At 39.3% G+C, this 18,507-nt stretch overlaps 2 protein-coding genes across 5 annotated transcripts; both read right to left on the bottom strand.

The window, feature by feature from the left end:
* Positions 1-4: 4 nt before the first annotated feature.
* On the bottom strand, positions 5-4,579 carry LOC107589108 (inositol-trisphosphate 3-kinase B-like). Its single transcript, XM_016277454.1, has 7 exons — positions 3,770-4,579; positions 3,215-3,299; positions 2,848-3,061; positions 1,558-1,762; positions 1,084-1,185; positions 545-616; positions 5-259 (listed from the first exon to the last, which is right to left on the bottom strand). The coding sequence occupies exons 1-7, from the start codon at positions 4,577-4,579 to the stop codon at positions 35-37; spliced, it is 1,713 nt and encodes a 570-aa protein (XP_016132940.1). The 3' UTR covers positions 5-34.
* A 477-nt stretch (positions 4,580-5,056) lies between these two features.
* Positions 5,057-15,987, bottom strand: bscl2l (BSCL2 lipid droplet biogenesis associated, seipin, like). 4 transcript variants are annotated; one of them, XM_016277451.1, is made up of 8 exons: positions 15,437-15,987; positions 9,548-9,629; positions 7,870-8,013; positions 7,304-7,438; positions 7,051-7,148; positions 6,757-6,886; positions 5,942-6,023; positions 5,057-5,542 (listed from the first exon to the last, which is right to left on the bottom strand). In XM_016277451.1, the coding sequence occupies exons 1-8, from the start codon at positions 15,694-15,696 to the stop codon at positions 5,298-5,300; spliced, it is 1,176 nt and encodes a 391-aa protein (XP_016132937.1). In that variant the 5' UTR covers positions 15,697-15,987; the 3' UTR covers positions 5,057-5,297. The 4 variants fall into 4 exon arrangements, with proteins under 4 accessions (XP_016132937.1, XP_016132939.1, XP_016132938.1 ...); XM_016277453.1 differs by having other exon boundaries at positions 7,304-7,405; positions 9,548-9,632; XM_016277452.1 differs by having other exon boundaries at positions 5,057-5,524; positions 9,548-9,632.
* Between the last annotated feature and the right edge of the window lie 2,520 nt (positions 15,988-18,507).

The following is an 18,507-nucleotide window of genomic DNA, read 5'->3' on the forward strand; positions in this document are numbered from 1 at the left end:
TAGATCTAACATGAAATCATCTGTATATATGAGGTCACTCTCCGCTTTGCTCCCCTGCTTGCTTGATGGCTTCACCCAGCAAAGTGATGAGGGAGGTCAGTCCGATGAGGTACCCATCCTCCCTGTTTCCCTCCACCCATGGAACATCATGCCTTAGCCGGACATCCTCTGGGGTTGGGATGGTCTTTCCAAAATCGATCATCCATATGTTTGCTTTGCTGCTGCAGTCGTGGACGAAAAGTAAAGAGCTGCCTATGAGCTGTGAGAAGTTGAGATGATGTTAATTCAGAGGCAGAGCGGAATCAACATTCCCATAAACTGTGTTTTGGGATTAAAACAGAGCTGTACAGCTTTAAATTTTATGTTTGAGGTAAATGTGCATGATTTCTATTGTAGAACAAACATGTAAAGTCTCTAGAGAAATTCCACAGCTCAAAATGGCAATTCTCTTCTTATTTTTAAGGCTTCAAACGGAACGTAATGTAGTATAGAAGAGAACTGAAACCATCAGATAATGGTGACAAATTTAAAGTTTCACACTAACCTCATGTCTGTTGAAAAAGCTTGACTCCTTGAGTGCTTCGTTCAGTGCCTGTAATCTGGATTCGTAGGCCTCCTGAGATACACAAAGTGACAAATTGAGGATATTTTGATGTATTTGAGATGAACTGCAATTGTTTTTGATATATAGTAGTCAACAAAGTTGTCCTAAAACCTAAAACCAAAATGCGTTCTCGTCTTAGGACAACTTTGATGAACTTTTTTGATCCACTTCAAATGTTCACTACTGTATTCCAATTATATTTTCAAGCAGGCATATTTTGTGTAGAATAATAATCATATAAGCATGCTAAAATATACTGTTTAAAGTCAACATGAATCCCCATTCACGACCCAATTTACTTCAACAATGTGACATACGGTATTTCAAGGTAAAACAAGATATGCAAACATGGGCTAAGTGAATTTCATTTTATCAATTAGGAACTAACTGAATCGCCAGATGTTTTATTTATTTATATCTGTGTGAGTTTGAGACTAAAATAATTAGTAAACTTTAAGTATGAAATGGTGAGCACTCACTAGAATGTGAACCTGCCTCCTAGTGAAGTTTATCAGTGTTTCTGTCACTTGAGCTTCTGTGCGTGTCTTGTAAAAGTCTCGTAATACTTTACCGTTCCCCATCTGGAAAAAAAAATTGTGAGAAAAAGTAAAAAAATTAATAGGACGGCCAGTTAGTCCTTCAAAGTCCATTCACACCAAAGACAATGACTATAATTATATAGTTTTAAAAACTGTTTTAAATGGAAAAGAATAGCAGAGTCCACAACACACAAATAATGATAATAGCATAGAGGAGCAAAATCGTTGGAATCACTTTCACAAAAAAATTTTTTCCAGCTGATGAATGACATTGGCAAAGCATTGACAGCCAATCAGAATTCATCCTGCTTTAAATATCTTGAGCATTTAAAGCGGCAGACAACAGAACTGCAGCACGTGCTTATATAGTTATAGTTATCATTGTGACCAGGTCTTTAGCCTCATGTTTCGTACCACTATGCCTTCTATGCGGAATCCCAGTGAGGAGGTGGAACTGCTGTCATCCCTCCATTGCAGGTAATGCAGCTTCGTCACACCTTTCTGTGCATGTTCTTCTGCTGTGGGAGCTGCCGAATCTACTTTCACCATCTTTTGATACATATCAGAGCGTACACTGGCATTGCTCCTGGCCTTAATGATCTCTTCCTCTTGGTATGTCCTGCAAGTAATGCCATAGGTTCAGATGGTACTGCATTATTGTTCAAATATTGTGCATTTATAAGGTCAATGAAGCATAGAGTAGCAAACTAAAATGGTATTTGGAGGTGATCAGAACTAGAAATCCACTGAAATGAATTTTTACAGAAACACTCAAACTGAAGTTTTCATTTAGACGGAAACCAAAAATAAAGTGAAATTTGTGTAAATAGACAGTAGAACTCAGATGCTGTTCATGGTGTCGTGTTCTCAGGTAATACATTAAACCAGTCGGTGTTCACACTGCTGACATGTTGACCTGTTGTAGCTTATCCATGTTGAGTGCACGAAATAGTCCCTCACATGGTCAAAATGCATAATTGGAGAAGCACTAATTGAAAAGTAACTGTTTCGGTCAATGATTTTGGCGCTCCAAAATGATTTTGACCAAAGCCAAAAAAAAATTCAGTTCCCAAAATTCTGGTGTATTAATTATTAGAACATTTGTGCAACACTAATATTGTCTTGCAGGCAAATGCATCATGATTTTATAAAACATACCCACAAATTCCATTATTTTAAAGTATTGTCTCACACTTTGAGATACTCAGCTAAACATCGTGACAGTAGTAGTTAACCCAAAAATGAAAATTTGATGTTTATCTGTTTACCCCCAGGGCATCGCGTCTTCTTCTTCTTGCTTTACGGCGGATCGCAGACTTCTAAGTGCATTACCGCCACCTATCACTCAAATGGACCATTGACACTCTATCTACAATCTCAATTAGGAGTGTCAATGGTCCATTTGAGTGATAGGTGGCGGTAATGCACTTAGAAGTCTGCGATCCGCCGTAAAACAAGAAGAAGATGCTTCTGAGAATGCGTTAAAAATCTTTTGTTTGTGAAAAGTTACAAATCATCATTTGTGTTTTACTGAAGAAACAAAGTCACCTACATCATGGATGCCATGGGGGTAAGCAGATAAACATAAAATTTTAATTTTGGGTGAACTATCCCTTTAAGAGAACAAATATAGTCTAAACTAAATATATTAAGTCAAAAATTCATCAGTATTTAAAGTAAGCTGTTGGGTTCCTTCCTTCCTACCGGACACCCATTTTGCAGTCCATAATGACAGGATTTTTGAGCCCGCTAAGCAGATCTTCTAGTCGGATGTATCGCTCTCCATCCTGACTGATGTGCCCGAAATAATGAGGCACGAACTGACAGAGTGCATCAGACATAAGGGCCTGTAGACAGATGTCCTCCACCTCACAAAACCTCTTCAGCACCTCACCGCCCTCACTCAGCCTCACGTTACCTAGACCGAATGTATAAAACTCATTTTCTGTCTTCAAAATACTGGTCATGGACAAGGCAGATACAAAAGAAATGTTCAAACCTATTTTACTTCTATAACCTAATGTATTTTGATAGAAAGTGAAGGTATGGTCAGGGTCAAAATCTTGAGTACCTTGGTGTCCTGCTAGCTGGATCCATGAGCTTTGTGTATGTTTGGACCACTGCATCATGGTCAAAAACGTTCTCCAAGATCGACACTGGGAAAGAAATGGGAGTCATTTAGTGGCAGGGATCTAACAGTACCTTAAAAACAAATATTTGGGTTTAATTTTCCAAATTTGTTCATAAAAGAGCATGCTTTACAGTTATACTCTACCCACTGTGAAACTGTTCAGACCCATAGACATTGCCCACTGCTTGTCCATTATGGGGTATATTGTGTGTTTATCAAGTTGGGGAATATTGCAAATGTGACAGTAACATGCTACTCTAGCATCTCGGTCTACAGTACAATGCAAATAGCTTATTCAAATACGCAATGTTATGGGTACACTTTCAGAATCATGCAAATGGTCTGATACGTTTCAGTGCACCGAAAAAATACAGAACATTTCTGTTAGTCCACAGGTCAGACTGATCCTGACACCAGTTCACTGGTCCTGAGAGATTCTGCAGAATCAAGATAAACTGCTTTGTGCTTTCTAAGCCTTCCCAGAGTTCCACTCACCTTCTTCATGGTCTGCCTCCTGGCAACAGTGTCCTCATTTTCACTGAAAACCTCATCACTTTCTGCTGAGGAGTTGTTGAAGGAAGACGAGGACGAAGCTGAGGAGTGAAAGAGAACCCGAGAGAGAACAGGGTGTGGAACTAATTCTTCCTCACCATCTTTCTCCATACTTTCCTTTACATAACGTTCTCCATCCCGTGATGACCCAAGCGTTTGTGTGTTTCTCTGTCTTGAACCCCAACTCTTCTTCCTGTGCAGTCGTTTGTTGCTGAAATCTCCCTCGTTACTCTCATCGATACTCTCCAGACTTGCTCCCAGCCTTTCCCGCATCCCTTCCTTAAGTCTTTCCCTCAGTTCAAGCTTGCTTCGCCACAGGCTTTTCCTACTTGCTGCATTCAACGCCACTTTTGAACCCTCCTCAACAAGATTTTCACTTGCCGTCACCCTCTCTTTCACTTTCTGCTCTTCTACGTCTTTGTCCTGGGTCGTTTCTCCTGCAGGTATTGGTAGAGGATCCATGCAAATGTGCTCCGAAGGTTCTGGTTTCATATCCTCTGCTTCCTCGTATGCATTTGTCTGCATTTCTGCTGGATCTTCTAGCTTGGATGAAAGGACGGCATGAGCAGAGGCCAGTTTAGGTCTGGCTCTGAAGCCAGTTTTCTTGATATGATTACTTTGATTGATTGAGGATGGTGAGAAATCAAAAATCCTTTCTTCTATGGCATCTCTCATGCTCTCCCCATCACTTCCATTGCTCTTCTTCTCTGACAATGTGCTCATTCTTTCTGGAGGAGAATCCAAGTCTTTCATGAAGCCACTTGGAGGGAAATTTAAAAAAAAAAATTTAAACTAAACTTGTTCGGTGGATATACATCTTGCCACAAATTGTAATTTAATTTGGAGTCTTATTAAATTCTCTCTACAATTGTGCAGTATTTTTATTTATAAAAACAGTACAGCCAATATTATAAAGTATTTTTTACAACTTTATTTATTGTATTTTTTTCAAATTACGTTTTTTTTTCATGTTAAAATTATGATTATAAATGTCCATAAATAAATTTCAGTAAATTTAATATCCTTCTTACAACACAAGTGGATATTTCTCTAGTTGTCTCTGCATTTTTAAAAGTGGAATACATGTAAATGAATGCAAATTAATAATGTTATTTTCCAGACATAAACCACAAACAAATGACATTCTCCGCCTTTGGTTATTTATTGGCACAGTCTCACTGTTTTCAGTGTTGTGGAATATAAGAAGAAGAACAACAAAGGATATGTCTAGAAAGGTCAGTTTTGGATATACAGGTTATGTCGATATTTGGTAGACAATAAATGGTTACTATACTGAATATTCGTGGTTGTCTTGATTTTTTTTTTTTAAATAATGATACAAGTGATTAGGGCTAGCATCAAGTCCACATTTTTAAAACAAGGACATTGTTACCAAATCTATGAAATCCAGTGGGTGGCCTTTGCTTTTCATAACCTTTACCCTCATTTAGCTGACAGCTCCTTTCACTCTCTAGCAGCTTGAACAGACACCAACACGGTAGTAAGTTTTATCTGTGGTGTCTGTTAACGCTTGAGATGACTGTAACATGCTCTGTGACAAATTCCTGTTCCTCAAAATCATTTCTCCATCCCCAGCCTCACAGGTGGGTTCATCTTCAGCAAGTTCTCTGGAGTCATCTTCACTCTCCTCCACCCCCACATCTGGAATGGATTCTTCCACCTCCACTGAATTGCACCCTATGGCATCGAAATTTTCTATAATAATTGGGGGGATCCAACAAATGTGTTGTAGTGGCTGTATAAAGATATATGATCAATGCACATCAAAAAAGCAACAAGACAGGAAAAGCTAGTTTAGCAAATGAGCAAAGGGAAAGTTAAACCTTTCTCTCCACATTGTTTGTGGAACACAAAACAAGATATTTTGAAAAATGTTTCCATTTATTCATACAATGAAATCAGTGGGGTTAGAATATCTTCTTTTGTGTTCTACAGAAGAAACAAAGTCACACAGGCATTTTTTTTCTCTTGATTTTAATGTGCATTGATAATTTTCACTATTAATTTTAAGTTTCTGTATATTACTTTCAGTATTTTAATTACTACATGGGTTGCAACTGATTTTAAAATTTCAGTGAATAAACCAGGCTTTACCTGGTGCATTTCCTTCATCCTGGGGTTCAGACTGATCATTCAGGTCATCTGGTTCATTATTTTCCTCTTGTTGCATAACAGCCTGAAGCAAGGAAAACACTGTATGAAAAAATGTTGTTAACACAGACATTCGCAGAAGAAACACAAAGCCACTATTTCAAGGCTAGAATGCCCATAACATACTGGATACAAGTATGTGAAATCAAGTACACAAGCTAGATTTCACACCACACAGTTCAATCCAAAAATGTGTTGGAAGTGTAATTCGTAAGACAAAGCAAATGCGTGTTATATTTTATCAGTGTTGATCAGTGCGGCATTAGAATGTAATGGTCAGTTTTTTCCCCCTCGCAATTCAGATTTTGTTCCTCAGAATTCTGAGTTTACATCTTGCAATTAAAATTTTTTTTTAATTTTTTTTAAAATTTTGTTTGTTTTTGCTACTGCTACAGATTAAAAGTGTAATTGCAAGTTTTTATCTCACAATTCTGACTTTTCTTAGATTTGTGGGTTACCATTTTGCAATTACGAGTTTATACGAAAAAAAGTCTGAATTGTGAGATATAAACTCAATTATGAGGAAAAAAAGTCTGAATTGTGAGATGTCACAATTATCTTCATTTTTTTTATCGGCAAAAACAAGCTTCCATACATTTGTACTCCCTTGAGTACTGAGGCTTGAAAAGCCTCATTAATAATTAACGCATTACATATTTATAAGCATTCACATCTAAGTTTGCATACTTTTGTAGAGTATGCCCTTGGCCAGTGTCTTGTATATTGAACATTAAATGCTCAATTTTAGAGAAGCGTACCTTTCCACGAGTCCTGCGACCACCCAGATTAAACTGCAGGAAGCTGAGGACGATGATCAAACTGAGGAAAGTAAAGTTACTCATCACCCCGATCAGCGCTGATATCAGGGGGAAGCGATACAGCAGGTACCTGTGCAGATCAGAGAGATTCGTAAAGACATCATCATCTGTTTGATGAATGTTGGGCTGATTATCTCAAACACAGAGCACATTATTTAAAGTAACAAAATATGGGAGAATGTGAGGACTTTTTAAGCAACCCAGCAAAACGACAGGAATACACAAAACACAAACCTGATGCCTGTAAAGTGAGCGAAGACATAGAGATGAGCTCTGTAGATCTGAATATGCTGGGAATGGATCTCAATGATGGCTCCAACAGTGGGGTTGTACTGAACAGAGAAAAGAGAGAGAGAAATATACTACATGAGCTCTAAAATTTAGTTCCACTTCTCATATACTGTAGATAAGCTGCATGCTAAAGGTGTTCTAAGTAGTTTTGCAGTGTTTCTATGTGGTTGCTAGGGCGTTCAGAACCATGACTCACAGAATCATCTTTGAATTCAGAGTACAGCTCCACTATGACTGACTGCTTCTGCTCCGACGCTCCTGTTAACAGCATGGGGGAGAAGACCACTGTGCCCAGAGCCTGAAGAAGAGAGGAGCGATAATGGAGCATTGCCTGAGACACAGAGAGAGAGAATGGGAGTCGATCTGACAAGATACCATAAATGCATTGTGAAAACAAAATGTTCTAAACGGGTTCAGAAAGATAACAAGACTCGCCCTGGTGAACCTACATTTTGCAACAGTTACTTAATAGGAAATGTCATGTGAAAATGATAATTCTGTTATGGAAAAGCACCATAAAATGACTTGTGTGCTATATTCGAAGTCTCTTGAAGCCATTTGACATGAATAATGTGAGTACAAGTGAGTAAATGCTTATAGAAATGTCATTTTTGGGTGAACAATTCCTTTTAAGCATTAAATGAATTTGACTGGTTGATAGTGTAATCTATCAAGAAGCAAACATTTGATGTACACTTTGAACTTAAAATGCTTTTTTTTGTGTGTGTGTGTGTGTACATGTCTCCTCGTTTGCATACTTACAGAACGTGCCGATATGTCAACAATCTGACCAGCTTTAGAATAGGGAGTCATTTTTACTAGGAACATTCCCAGCTCCCGATTGGCTGGAGACTCAGGCATTTCCAGCTCTAGTGTGATCCGATAAGGCTGACCGTATGTCATTACCTGTAGTAGGCAGGAAAGAGACAAACAGCATTGCAATCCCTAGTAAAAAATTTTTAAATACATTTATTTCATACTAAGTATAGTTCAAATCTATTAACATATTTACTGACATGTTGCTCAAGACTCGCTGATATAATAATTATAATTAAACTTTATTTGGAGAACTACCAGTACTTGTGCACAATGCACTTTCTTAATATTAAGCATAAAATGTGTTTTAATGTCACTATTGATGAGGATTGTATGATTTTTTTTATAATATTGTTCTTTAAATGCAAGACATTTAAAGTGTACCTAAAGTATAATTGCAATAGTTCCAGTTTAGCACAATCAAATATAGTTCAGTATATCTTTAGTTGGACTTCAGCACTACTTCTGCACAATTAAAGTGCATTAAGTACAAAATTAGTTGTTCCAATTTATCAGACTTTAAGTATACCAGTTTAGTATACTAAAAGTTCAATTGCAGGGTATTTTTATTAAGTACATGTACTGTATGTAGTTGACTTAATAAGATTAAATACATTTATTTAGTGTATTTATTTTTCACTAGGATAATATACTATTAAAGCATTTTTTTATATGTCCACTGTGCATAGTATGCAAATATTCTTTATCCACAAATATTCTGACTGCACAATATGTGCAGCATGCAACCTGAGCTCAATGTATAATACTAATTAAAGTGATGTCAACCTTTATTTTTAACAAGAATTTCCCCCAGATTTATTTGATCAGACTGCCAAAAAGTAATTTTTGCAAAAAACAAACAAATAAAACCTGGATATGTAAAATAAAAACTTCAAAATAAATATGTATTTATTACTAACATAACTGAACATAAATGGAAATAAATTTGCCATAGTGACAACATTTGACAACAATGTAGCATGCTAGTATTTGAAACACTTATTGCATACTATACACAGTTCTACATACTATACTTCTGTCAGGACCACTATCGTCAACGATGATTGACAATTAGCATACAGTTTGGATTGGCGGTATGGTTCCGTTCTGGGCAAGAACTCCCTGCGCATCCATGCAGCCTAGCCTGGATGAGAGCAGGGAGAGCAGCGATAACCCCCCCAGGGTAAACAGAACAGAACCAACATAAATGTATTGAAGATATCGTTAAAGTTCAATAATGTTATGTACACATTTTAGAATTAGTCTGATTCAAAGGAGAATCAGAAGGCTGAATCCTGACTGACAGAGGAGGAGTTGGGGATTGAGGAGGGTAATTAGCTATTGAGGAATGCGAAAACTGCTGATACTACTGTGGGACCTTATATATGAATGCTTAGATAGGTGTCGTATTCTCATAGGTTGATGGGGATCAGCTGAGAGTCAGCTGATGCGAGCTTGACTAACGTGACCTGCCAGAACTAACGCTACGCTAGATTAAACCAAAGTCCCTTCTATAGTCTTTGACTAAACTCGGCAATAAAAGATAATAAAAAAAACAACAATTTTAAAATAAAGTTTAGTTAAAATTAAGAAACTAGGCAAGGATGAGATCAAAAATTATTACCTGATGTTTTCCATTTTTCAGTAAAGAGACATTAGCCACAGGGAAAGAACACACAGAGTGATGAGGAGATGGACAATCAGTCCTGCTGATCAGAAACACATTTGACATTAACAAGCAGATGACAACCATCAAGAACTACCACAGTCAAGCCTCTGATGAATTTAGGCTGATTCCGTGATATTAGTCCAAATATTCTTCAGCCTGTTACCATCTTTTTTATTTGTTAATTTTTTCAATCATCGTTATGTTGCATTACATTATATGTTTTTCCCCACATTAAAAACGACTCTTACTAAGATATTGTTGAGATATAGAGTGACAAATAATATCTATGTAAGTAGTCTGCTTCACTGTTATAAAGATCTCAATGATTTACATTACAAGCTATGAGAATGAATGCTGTTAGGAAATACAAAGTGTATGAAACATCCAAGACAAATCCTATCTTCAGTTTGGACTACACTATTAAACCAAGCTCTTACTTTTTGGCCATATAAATATCAGCAACTCAGCCAACTTGGTTGGGCAATTTTGGGAACAGTTAGGCCTCTGAATAAAACTGAGGTGTTTTTTTTTTATCCTCCTCGAGTATGAGCTCCATATTATACTACACCACACTATATGAACCATAAAAGTCTTATGTTTAAAATAAATACTCAACAAAAACACATATGCAAACTTTTTTTGATTTTGTCTAAAGGTTAATTAAACTAATTAATAAAAAAAAAATAAAAAAATTTCTGACTATTATTTCATATGTCATCCTCCTCGAGTATGAGCTCCATATTATACTACACCACACTATATGAACCATAAAAGTCTTATGTTTAAAATAAATACTCAACAAAAACACATATGCAAACTTTTTTTGATTTTGTCTAAAGGTTAATTAAACTAATGAATAAAAAAAAAATAAAAAAATTTCTGACTATTATTTCATATGTCAGATTTACAGGTTTAAAGCTGCAATAGGTGATTGTCTTCAGAAACTTTTTTTGTTATGCTGGTTGAAAGTCTCTTCACATCCCGATAACAATCATTAAGTTAAGTGGTCTAAATGTATTTATCTGTATTTATATATTCTGTGGAAGGCGTAGGTCCAAGAAATGTTCTTCCAATCAAAACACTTAGTCCAAGGTATTAGCCTACCTCTGCGCACCCTATTCGCACAGACAAGATACTGTATGTCATCAGCGCGTTCACGTACGCTGTGCAGACAGAGCGAGAATGGTAGACAAACATCAACAACCCGATCTTCCTTCCTGGTATTGTAGGTCTTTTATTAACTGTACTATAAATTTTTCTCTCCACGGAAACTCAATATTCAGTGGCTGAACGTAGTAGCTGAGACTGTAAAGTCGCGCTATGATGGTAAGAGGCTGCCGAGAGCTAAACGGGCAGTGAGACAACTTCTTCCAATCTTTCCAGAGCTTCTGGAAGAAGTTTCTGTCACCTGGAAGGACAGTCCTTTTACTAGTAACTGGCAGTGGGATCTGCACTTGACGTGGAGGGTAAGGAGAAGGAGGGCCTTCTTCGCATTCCCCCCATGGAGCCTTTAGTCGTCGCGCATCTGCATCCAAAGCGCACGGCGGCTGCGAACCCGACATTGCCATCAAAAGCGGACCTCTTCCAGTCAAGCATGAAGGAGCGCGCTTACAAAACAGTCGCTTTCTCAGTCCGGGCCATGAACCCCATCTCTCTGCTCACCGCATACCAGGCGGAGCTACAAGACGAGGTGTCTGTTACGCCAAGTCAGACACAGTGGGAAGAAATCTGTGTCGTCACAGATCTCTCGCTCTGTCTTCAGAGATGTGCTGTTCAGGCTGCGGGCAAGGCCATGGCCACAATGGTCATTCAGGAGAGAGGATGCTGGCTTAATTTGGCTAATCTCTCCAACAGAGAAAATAAAGCCATTTTAGATACACCGGTTGTCGCAGAAGGCATTTTTGGCTCAGCTCTGACACGGATGCAGAAGAGATGTGAGGAGAAGAAAAGGGATGACGAGGCCTTGCAGCTCTGCATCCCAAGGAAGACGCAGACTGCGCCCCCTCCACCTCCTCGGCAGACCTTTGCGCAGGCTACTGCTCGAAAAGAGTGTTTTAGTTCCCTGACAGTCAATAACGTATCTGGGGTTGTTACTGGACTCAGTGACATTTAGAGCGCAACTGTCAGATGAGAGAGTAATAAAATGTAGGCAATGCCTGGCCAAATTTGGAAAGGGAACAGTGTTTCTTTTCGCACATGCCTCATACTATTAGGTCTGATGGCCTCTGCTCTAATAATCATTCCCTTAGGCAGACTATTTATGAGAAAGTTTTAATGCTGGGTAGCCTCTCTGAGACTGGACCCGTTACGGCACTCCCGGAGGAGAGTGAGAGTGACGTCAGCGGCAGTCTTGGCACTGCGTAATTGGCGAAGCCCATGCTTTATGGTGCAAAGGGTACCTATGGGCGTTGTCTAGGCCAGGAAGGTCATAACGGCGGACATGTCGTTGTCTGGCTGGGGGGACATTCACAAGGGCAGGGCAGTGAACGGGAGATGGGGTCCCCATCTGAGCCACTGTCACATTTGGAACTACTTGGAAATGCTGGCCATCTTTCTAACGTTGAAGCATTTTCTTCCTTTTCTGAATGGACATCATGTTCTCGTGATAACGGACAACACTACAGTTGTGGCTTACATAAACAGACAGGGAGGTCTCAGATCACTCCCCTTACACATGTTGGCACGCAAACTGATTTTGTGGAGCAATGCCAATCTTTTATCCCTGAGGGCGACACACTTACAAGGGATCATGAACCGGGGTGCAGATCTGCTGTCCAGGGGAAATTCACTTTATGGAGAGTGGAAGCTGAACACGGAAGTGGCTGGTCAAATTTAGAGCATATATGGCAGAGCGACAGTGGATCTGTTCGCGTTGCAGGACAATGCTCAATGCCCTCTGTTCTTCTCTCTGAAGGATCAGAGCGTGCCTTTGGGAATAGATGCACTGGCGCATGAGTGGCCTTGCACTCTCCTGTACGCGTTCCCACCGATAGCGTTGATATCCCCAGCCCTTCACAGAGTGAGGGAGGAGGGACTGAAAATAATACTGGTAGCTCCGCGGTGACAAGGGAAATATTGGCTGGCAGAGATCATACATATGCTGTACGCAGAGCCATGGTCCCTGCCGCTGCGCAAAGATCTGCTGTCACAGACAGGGGGGAGATTTTTTATCTTCATCCAGAACGCCTGGCACTGTGGGCCTGGCCAGTGAGTGGCTAAATATGAATGTGGCTGGTTTGCCAGACAGTGTCATCATAACTATACAGAATTCTAGGGCCCTGTCCACTCGGTCACTCTATGAATGTAATTTGGGTGTGTTTGAGCATTGGTGCGCGGCTAGACACGTAATCCCCTTTCAGTGCTCAGTGGCAGTTATTCTATATTTTCTGCTAGATCAGAGTAAAGCGTTTTCAACCATAAAGGTGTTTCTGGCTGCGATATCTACCCGTCATGTAGGTTTTGATAACAAAACTGTTGGGCAGCATCCTTTGTTATGCCGGTTTATTAAGGGGTGCGTTGTGCTTTACCAGTCTCAAAACCGATTTCTCCTTTATGGGATCTGGTTCTGGTGCTTGATGTGCTTTCTGTGACTACATTTGAGCCACTGGAAAAGGCTGACCTGAAATTATTGTCATTTAAGACGGCTCTGCTGTTAGCTTTGGCTTCAGCGAAGCGCGTAAGTGAAATTCACGCACTCTCGGTGCATTCAGCTTGTATGCAATTCATGCCAGGGGACGCAGGGGTGCTTTTGAAACCTAACTCAGCTTTTATGACCAAAGTGGTCAATTCTATTATTCCTCTCAAGTTACTGTGTAAGTCCTTGCTGTGTGAAGCGAGGAAGAGGTGTGCTTGTTTTGAATGTCGTAATGATGTTGCGTCACTCCTTTTATACCGAGGGCAGGGAGCCACTCCCTGATGCAACGTCATGTCTACCAGCCAATTGGGGCTGGCGTAATGAAATTGGGCTTCTGAGGAATACGTGGAAGGGACGTATCCCATAGTGAGACACCTCACTTAAAGTCCCCATGAAATGAAGTTTTTTGGGTGTTAGTATCAATATGTTAGTCTTAAGGTTATCTATAAGGCAGTGTGCTCCAAAACAGTGACAAAATTTGCATTTAGAAGATATAAGCATTCAAAGCTTGCAGTTCGTCACTTCCGCCAAAACGGCTCAACGATTTTTTTGACGTCACATCGTACTTCAGCTTCTCATCAAACTTTCTGTCCAATCAAATGCTCTCTAGAATCCGAAGCGCCCGCCCCCTACACTATAAAATAGATGCTGAAGCCGCGGCTGAAATCGGTCACTTGTCCACAGAATTAGTATTTTCTGTACAGTGAATGGCACGTAGTGCACTATATAGGGGACAGGGAACGATTCAAACAGTGTAAATATGCTTTCCATTGAGGAAGAAAAGAAGTCTGGTTTTGCGCTGTGTCACACTAAACACCGCACTGCACACACACTCTGCTCCAGTCCAGAGACATGATAGCACGGAGCGGATCACATGCGCGAGTCGGCGCAGACCACAAAATGTATCGGAGCTATTTGAATTCTACACAGAATGCTATATTTTATAGCAATATGGATGAGATTGTGGCTGGCATACCCTTTCAAATGCGACTTTACGGAGCTCAACGGCTCTGAACGGCTCTAGCCCAAGCTGTGATATAAACGAACGCTATTGGCTATTTTAAAAAGGTCTTCCTGTCTTCCTGTTTCAGTTAAAATGACGTCAACACATAGAGTAACGCTGCGTGTTTCTAAGCATTTCAGGGGACCTTTAATGCTATCAGAGATAAGGCAAGTAACCTATTGTTTCTGAAGAGCATTTTTGAAGCTCAAAGTGCGCTGAGACGGCCGTCGCCATCTTGGCTGCGCGTCACTACCGGATTATCGAAAATGGGCAAAAGGGCGGGACATGGGTGGACCTGGTTACTGAAACCACGCCCGCCTTGCGCGACGGTAGTGACAGCAGCGGCAATCCACCTGTCACTCAAGTGTCCACACCCTTAATTATGCAGAATTCAAACGGATGAGTTATAAAAAAAATTCACCCCCCACACAGTTGTCATAAAGGGCAAAATTAGCTATATAGACCAAAACCACTTTTTGAACCAGGCTGTAAACACATTTTTTTCAGCTGTCAAGTTGGCCATTTTAACATGGGGAGTCTATGGGACTGACTCTCTTTTGGAGTCAGTCTCTAGTGGCCAGTCGATGAATTGCAGTTTAAGTCACTTCCGTGTTGGTTTCAAGAGAGAGACCGGAAGGTTGCCGCTTGGTTCGCTTTCAGTGCTATCAGGCTAAAGTTAGCATTTTCCAAGATATCCTACTGCACCTTTAAATAAAAATAGCAATAAAATAAGACACATATAAGACAATTGTTGAGACAGTGAGAATATAAACCTGTTAAATTATAAAATGTGGATAGCCTAGTTCAGATGAACTGGCTTTACAGATATGGGCATCTTAGCTGAGCACAGTCTGATACATTGTCTTTTTTGAAACATAATTTCATAAATTATTACATTAACATTTATTCATTTAGCAGACACTTTTATATAAAGTGACTTACAAAAGACCTGCTTTTGAAACTATATATTTTTGTATGTTTAATGCATATAATTTTTGTGAGGTTAATGCTTAAATCATGAATAATGATTTAGTGAATGGGACGAGAAAATTTAGTTTTCTTCTTTCAAGAAGATATTTAATAATTTAGGCCTTTGCTTAAAAATGTGCCTTTCAAGAAAGCTTGTTTACTGAAAAACGAGATGAAAATCTGATTAAGAAAATGATTTAAAGTAGCTTACTCTGCTGGGTACCTGTAAACACCTCACCTGTAGAAGAAGTAGACAGGTGTGATGAAATTGGCTGTGGGTATAAAGGAATAATAGAAACTGCCATAGAGGAATAAAGCCACCCAGAACACCAGCAGAATCACACAGATCAGAATAGCCATTTCCAGAAGCTTCTGTCTGATCCGCACCAGCGGCACTGACATTGTCTCCAGGATCTGGACCAACAGCCCATTGATTTGAGGTCCCACATCTTGAACACCAGAATCCTCTGAATCGAACTCCTCCATAGTGGGCTGCATGTTTGCTGAGATTAATTTCTCTCAAACGGTCCAGTGTTGTTGCGCTGCTATATCAGAAATGTCCTTCACAACTTCCTCTTCTCTTTCGATTTTAGCTCTTGTTGGCGTCTTTGGTTTATATACAAAATAACCCAAACCTGCCTCATTCCTCATGAAAACTCAGCCAATTTCTCACCACCTCATGTTACCGTTTTAGAGTTCCTGTGAGATTCTTCCTCTGCCCTTGAAGCTCTGACGTCTGACTTTTATTCATCTAAAATGTTCTGAATCAATGAACAAGCCCTTTTTAATGAATGTTCTTGCAGTAATGGACTGTGACACTGTCGGTTCCTGGAAAAAAACGGACAGTCAGAAGAACAGCTGGATCCCAGTGGGACGACGCTGGGACTCATGACCAGCATGTGAGGCAACAGGACAAGGAATGCTGTTAGGAAATACAAGTGGTATGAAATATCCAAGGCAAATCCTTCTATCTTCAATCTGGATGACCTCAAACACAATTAGTAACAGCTATTAAAGCAAGCAGAAACAGTTGTCATTTTGTGATAATCACATGCATGTAACTAGTTTGAAAGGCTGGATACGCAATAACCATTTCAAGTTTACCATGCAACCACAAATCCATTGGATGCACACAAGACAGATGCGACTTTAAAAGCAGCCGAGCACAGTAGCTCAGGTCAATGCAAGGTTTCAATAAATGCTCAAATTACAGGCAATTAGCTGTTTGAGGACACACGTGCACCCTGTTATTATGAAACTGGAGTTTCCAGCTCAGTTGAACATATCCCACATAATTACTCCTACATGAACGTAACAAGCTTTGCACACAAAGTATAAAGGAGATTTTGTTTACAGCCCTCATGTGTGTTTAGTATTGTGTCGCCATTAAATGTTTTTGTAATGTGAATCTCTTTCCACTAGATGGCAATAAACACCCTTTCAGTAGCATTTGTGAGCAAACTCAAACTGTAATACAGTAAAGCAGGTTCATTAAGAGATTATGGTGAAAGAGTTTATTGTAAATGATTATTTAAATGAGCATTTATTTTGGTATTAGTAAAAATGGTGTTGCTATCATGGCAAATGCAATACGTTTGTGATGTTTGCTTTTGAAGGAAGGACTCAAGCTGTATCATTGAGACCTAAAATCGGCTCTTTTGACTTGGGAACAGTAAATAACTACCTAGCAACAAAGCAAGACACCTTAGCGACTGCAACACAATGCCATAGCAACCTCTCACAACATTCTAGCATTGTGGCAGTGAGTTTTGCATGGCAAAGAGCACTTACATTTCCTTTAGAAAACATAAAAATCTAGTAGTTTACATAATCATCAGTAAGATGAACACCGGTACACCGAACACTTGAAAAGGTGCCACGTTTGGATTGATTTTTCACATGCCAGAGAAAGAGCGAGAGATGATAGGAATTTTGTGGATGATTACAAATGACATGCCAAAGAGAGATTGCTGGCCTACATACATATTTAAAAAAGGATCTTGCAGGTGAATCAAATTGTTTCACCAAGTGGAATAGTGCTTTTGTTCTGATGGAATGATAAAGGGAGATAAAGTGAAAATTTAAAGCATGACTCCTTGAAACTTAAATAGAGATTGAATTAAATTTGTAAAAATGAAGAGAGGTGAAGCTGAACTGGACTGCAGATGAGAGTTCTTCTTCCCCTCCTCCTCCCCTCATGCTGGTATGACTCATTTGCAAATCATACTCTGTGCTAAAGCTTTGTAAAGCTATAGTATGCAGCTGCACTGTGGCTGTCAACACTACAGAAATGTGTTGTTCTATCACATTGTTCTATCACAATCATTCTATCAATCTTTCTTGATTCTGATTGGTCAGTCACTGCATCATACATTTTTTATTTGAAATGTGAATTACACCACAACAGAAGATGCCAGAAAGATTGTTCATGCTGCTCTTTACCATATAATATAAGGTCACTTGTATTTGTACAAAAAAGCTTCAAAAAGGTCAAAGCTGGTTGAATGACTTCCTTAAAGGAATAGTTCACCCAAAATTGAACATTCACTGAAAGTGTACTCATTCTTAGGTTATCAAAGATGTAGATGATTTTGTTTCTTCATAGGAACAGATTTCACTTGCTTTCACATCACTTACTCACCAATGGATCCTCTGCAGTGAATGGGTGCCTCCAGAATGAGAGACAAACAGCTGATAAAAGAACAATAATTACAAATAATCCACACGACTCCAGTCCATCAATTAACATTTTGTGAAGTGAAAAGCTGTGTGTTTAAATTAAAGAAATCTGTCATTATGGCATTTTAACTGTTGTTTCTGGCCAAAAAACATCCCCTTGTTGTTCTCTTACATCAAAATCCACCAACATATTTGTTTAGAACTGTTTTGCTTATAATATATGAATATATATATGAATATGTAATATCTGAAATATAATATCTGTGCACATTCCTTTCCTGATTCAGATGAGATGACTTTTTCACCAGAGAAAGCAAAAAACAGACAGAGGTCTGATATTTTAGCCGAAAAAAATAGTTTGAAGTTAAAAAATGATCCACTGTTGAGCAAGTGATTTAAAGGGATAGTTCACCCAAAAATTAAAAAAGTGAACCCAGGCTCGTGACAACACATTGATGTACTAAGACATGAAACGATCGGTTTGTGCCAGAAACCGAACAGTATTTATATCATTTTTTACCTCTAATACACCACTATGTCCAACTGTCTTTGAGCGCGCGCAGGCATCCGGTGCATGAGGTGTGTACGCGCTCTGGCGTAGTTTACGCAAGCGCCGGAAGTGATCTCTCG

This window comes from Sinocyclocheilus grahami, unplaced genomic scaffold (genome assembly GCF_001515645.1).
Source record: "Sinocyclocheilus grahami isolate Dianchi unplaced genomic scaffold, SAMN03320097.WGS_v1.1 scaffold112.1, whole genome shotgun sequence".
Classification (NCBI taxonomy): Eukaryota; Metazoa; Chordata; class Actinopteri; order Cypriniformes; family Cyprinidae; genus Sinocyclocheilus; species Sinocyclocheilus grahami.

Excerpts from the sequence above, each read along its gene's own strand:
- LOC107589108 (XM_016277454.1), bottom strand. The coding sequence starts at position 4,579 with ATGAAAGACTTGGATTCTCCTCCAGAAAGAATGAGCACATTGTCAGAG. Across the intron at positions 1,186-1,557 it reads TCCGCATAGAAGGCATAGTG|ATGGGGAACGGTAAAGTATT; the intron begins GTACGAAACATG and ends TTTTTTTTCCAG. Across the intron at positions 617-1,083 it reads GGAGGCAGGTTCACATTCTA|GAGGCCTACGAATCCAGATT; the intron begins GTGAGTGCTCAC and ends TGTGTATCTCAG.
- bscl2l (XM_016277450.1), bottom strand. The coding sequence starts at position 15,696 with ATGCAGCCCACTATGGAGGAGTTCGATTCAGAGGATTCTGGTGTTCAA. Across the intron at positions 9,633-15,436 it reads CCTGTCTACTTCTTCTACAG|CAGGACTGATTGTCCATCTC; the intron begins GTGAGGTGTTTA and ends GTTTCTGATCAG. Across the intron at positions 5,543-5,941 it reads GGATGAAGGAAATGCACCAG|AAAATTTCGATGCCATAGGG; the intron begins GTAAAGCCTGGT and ends CAATTATTATAG.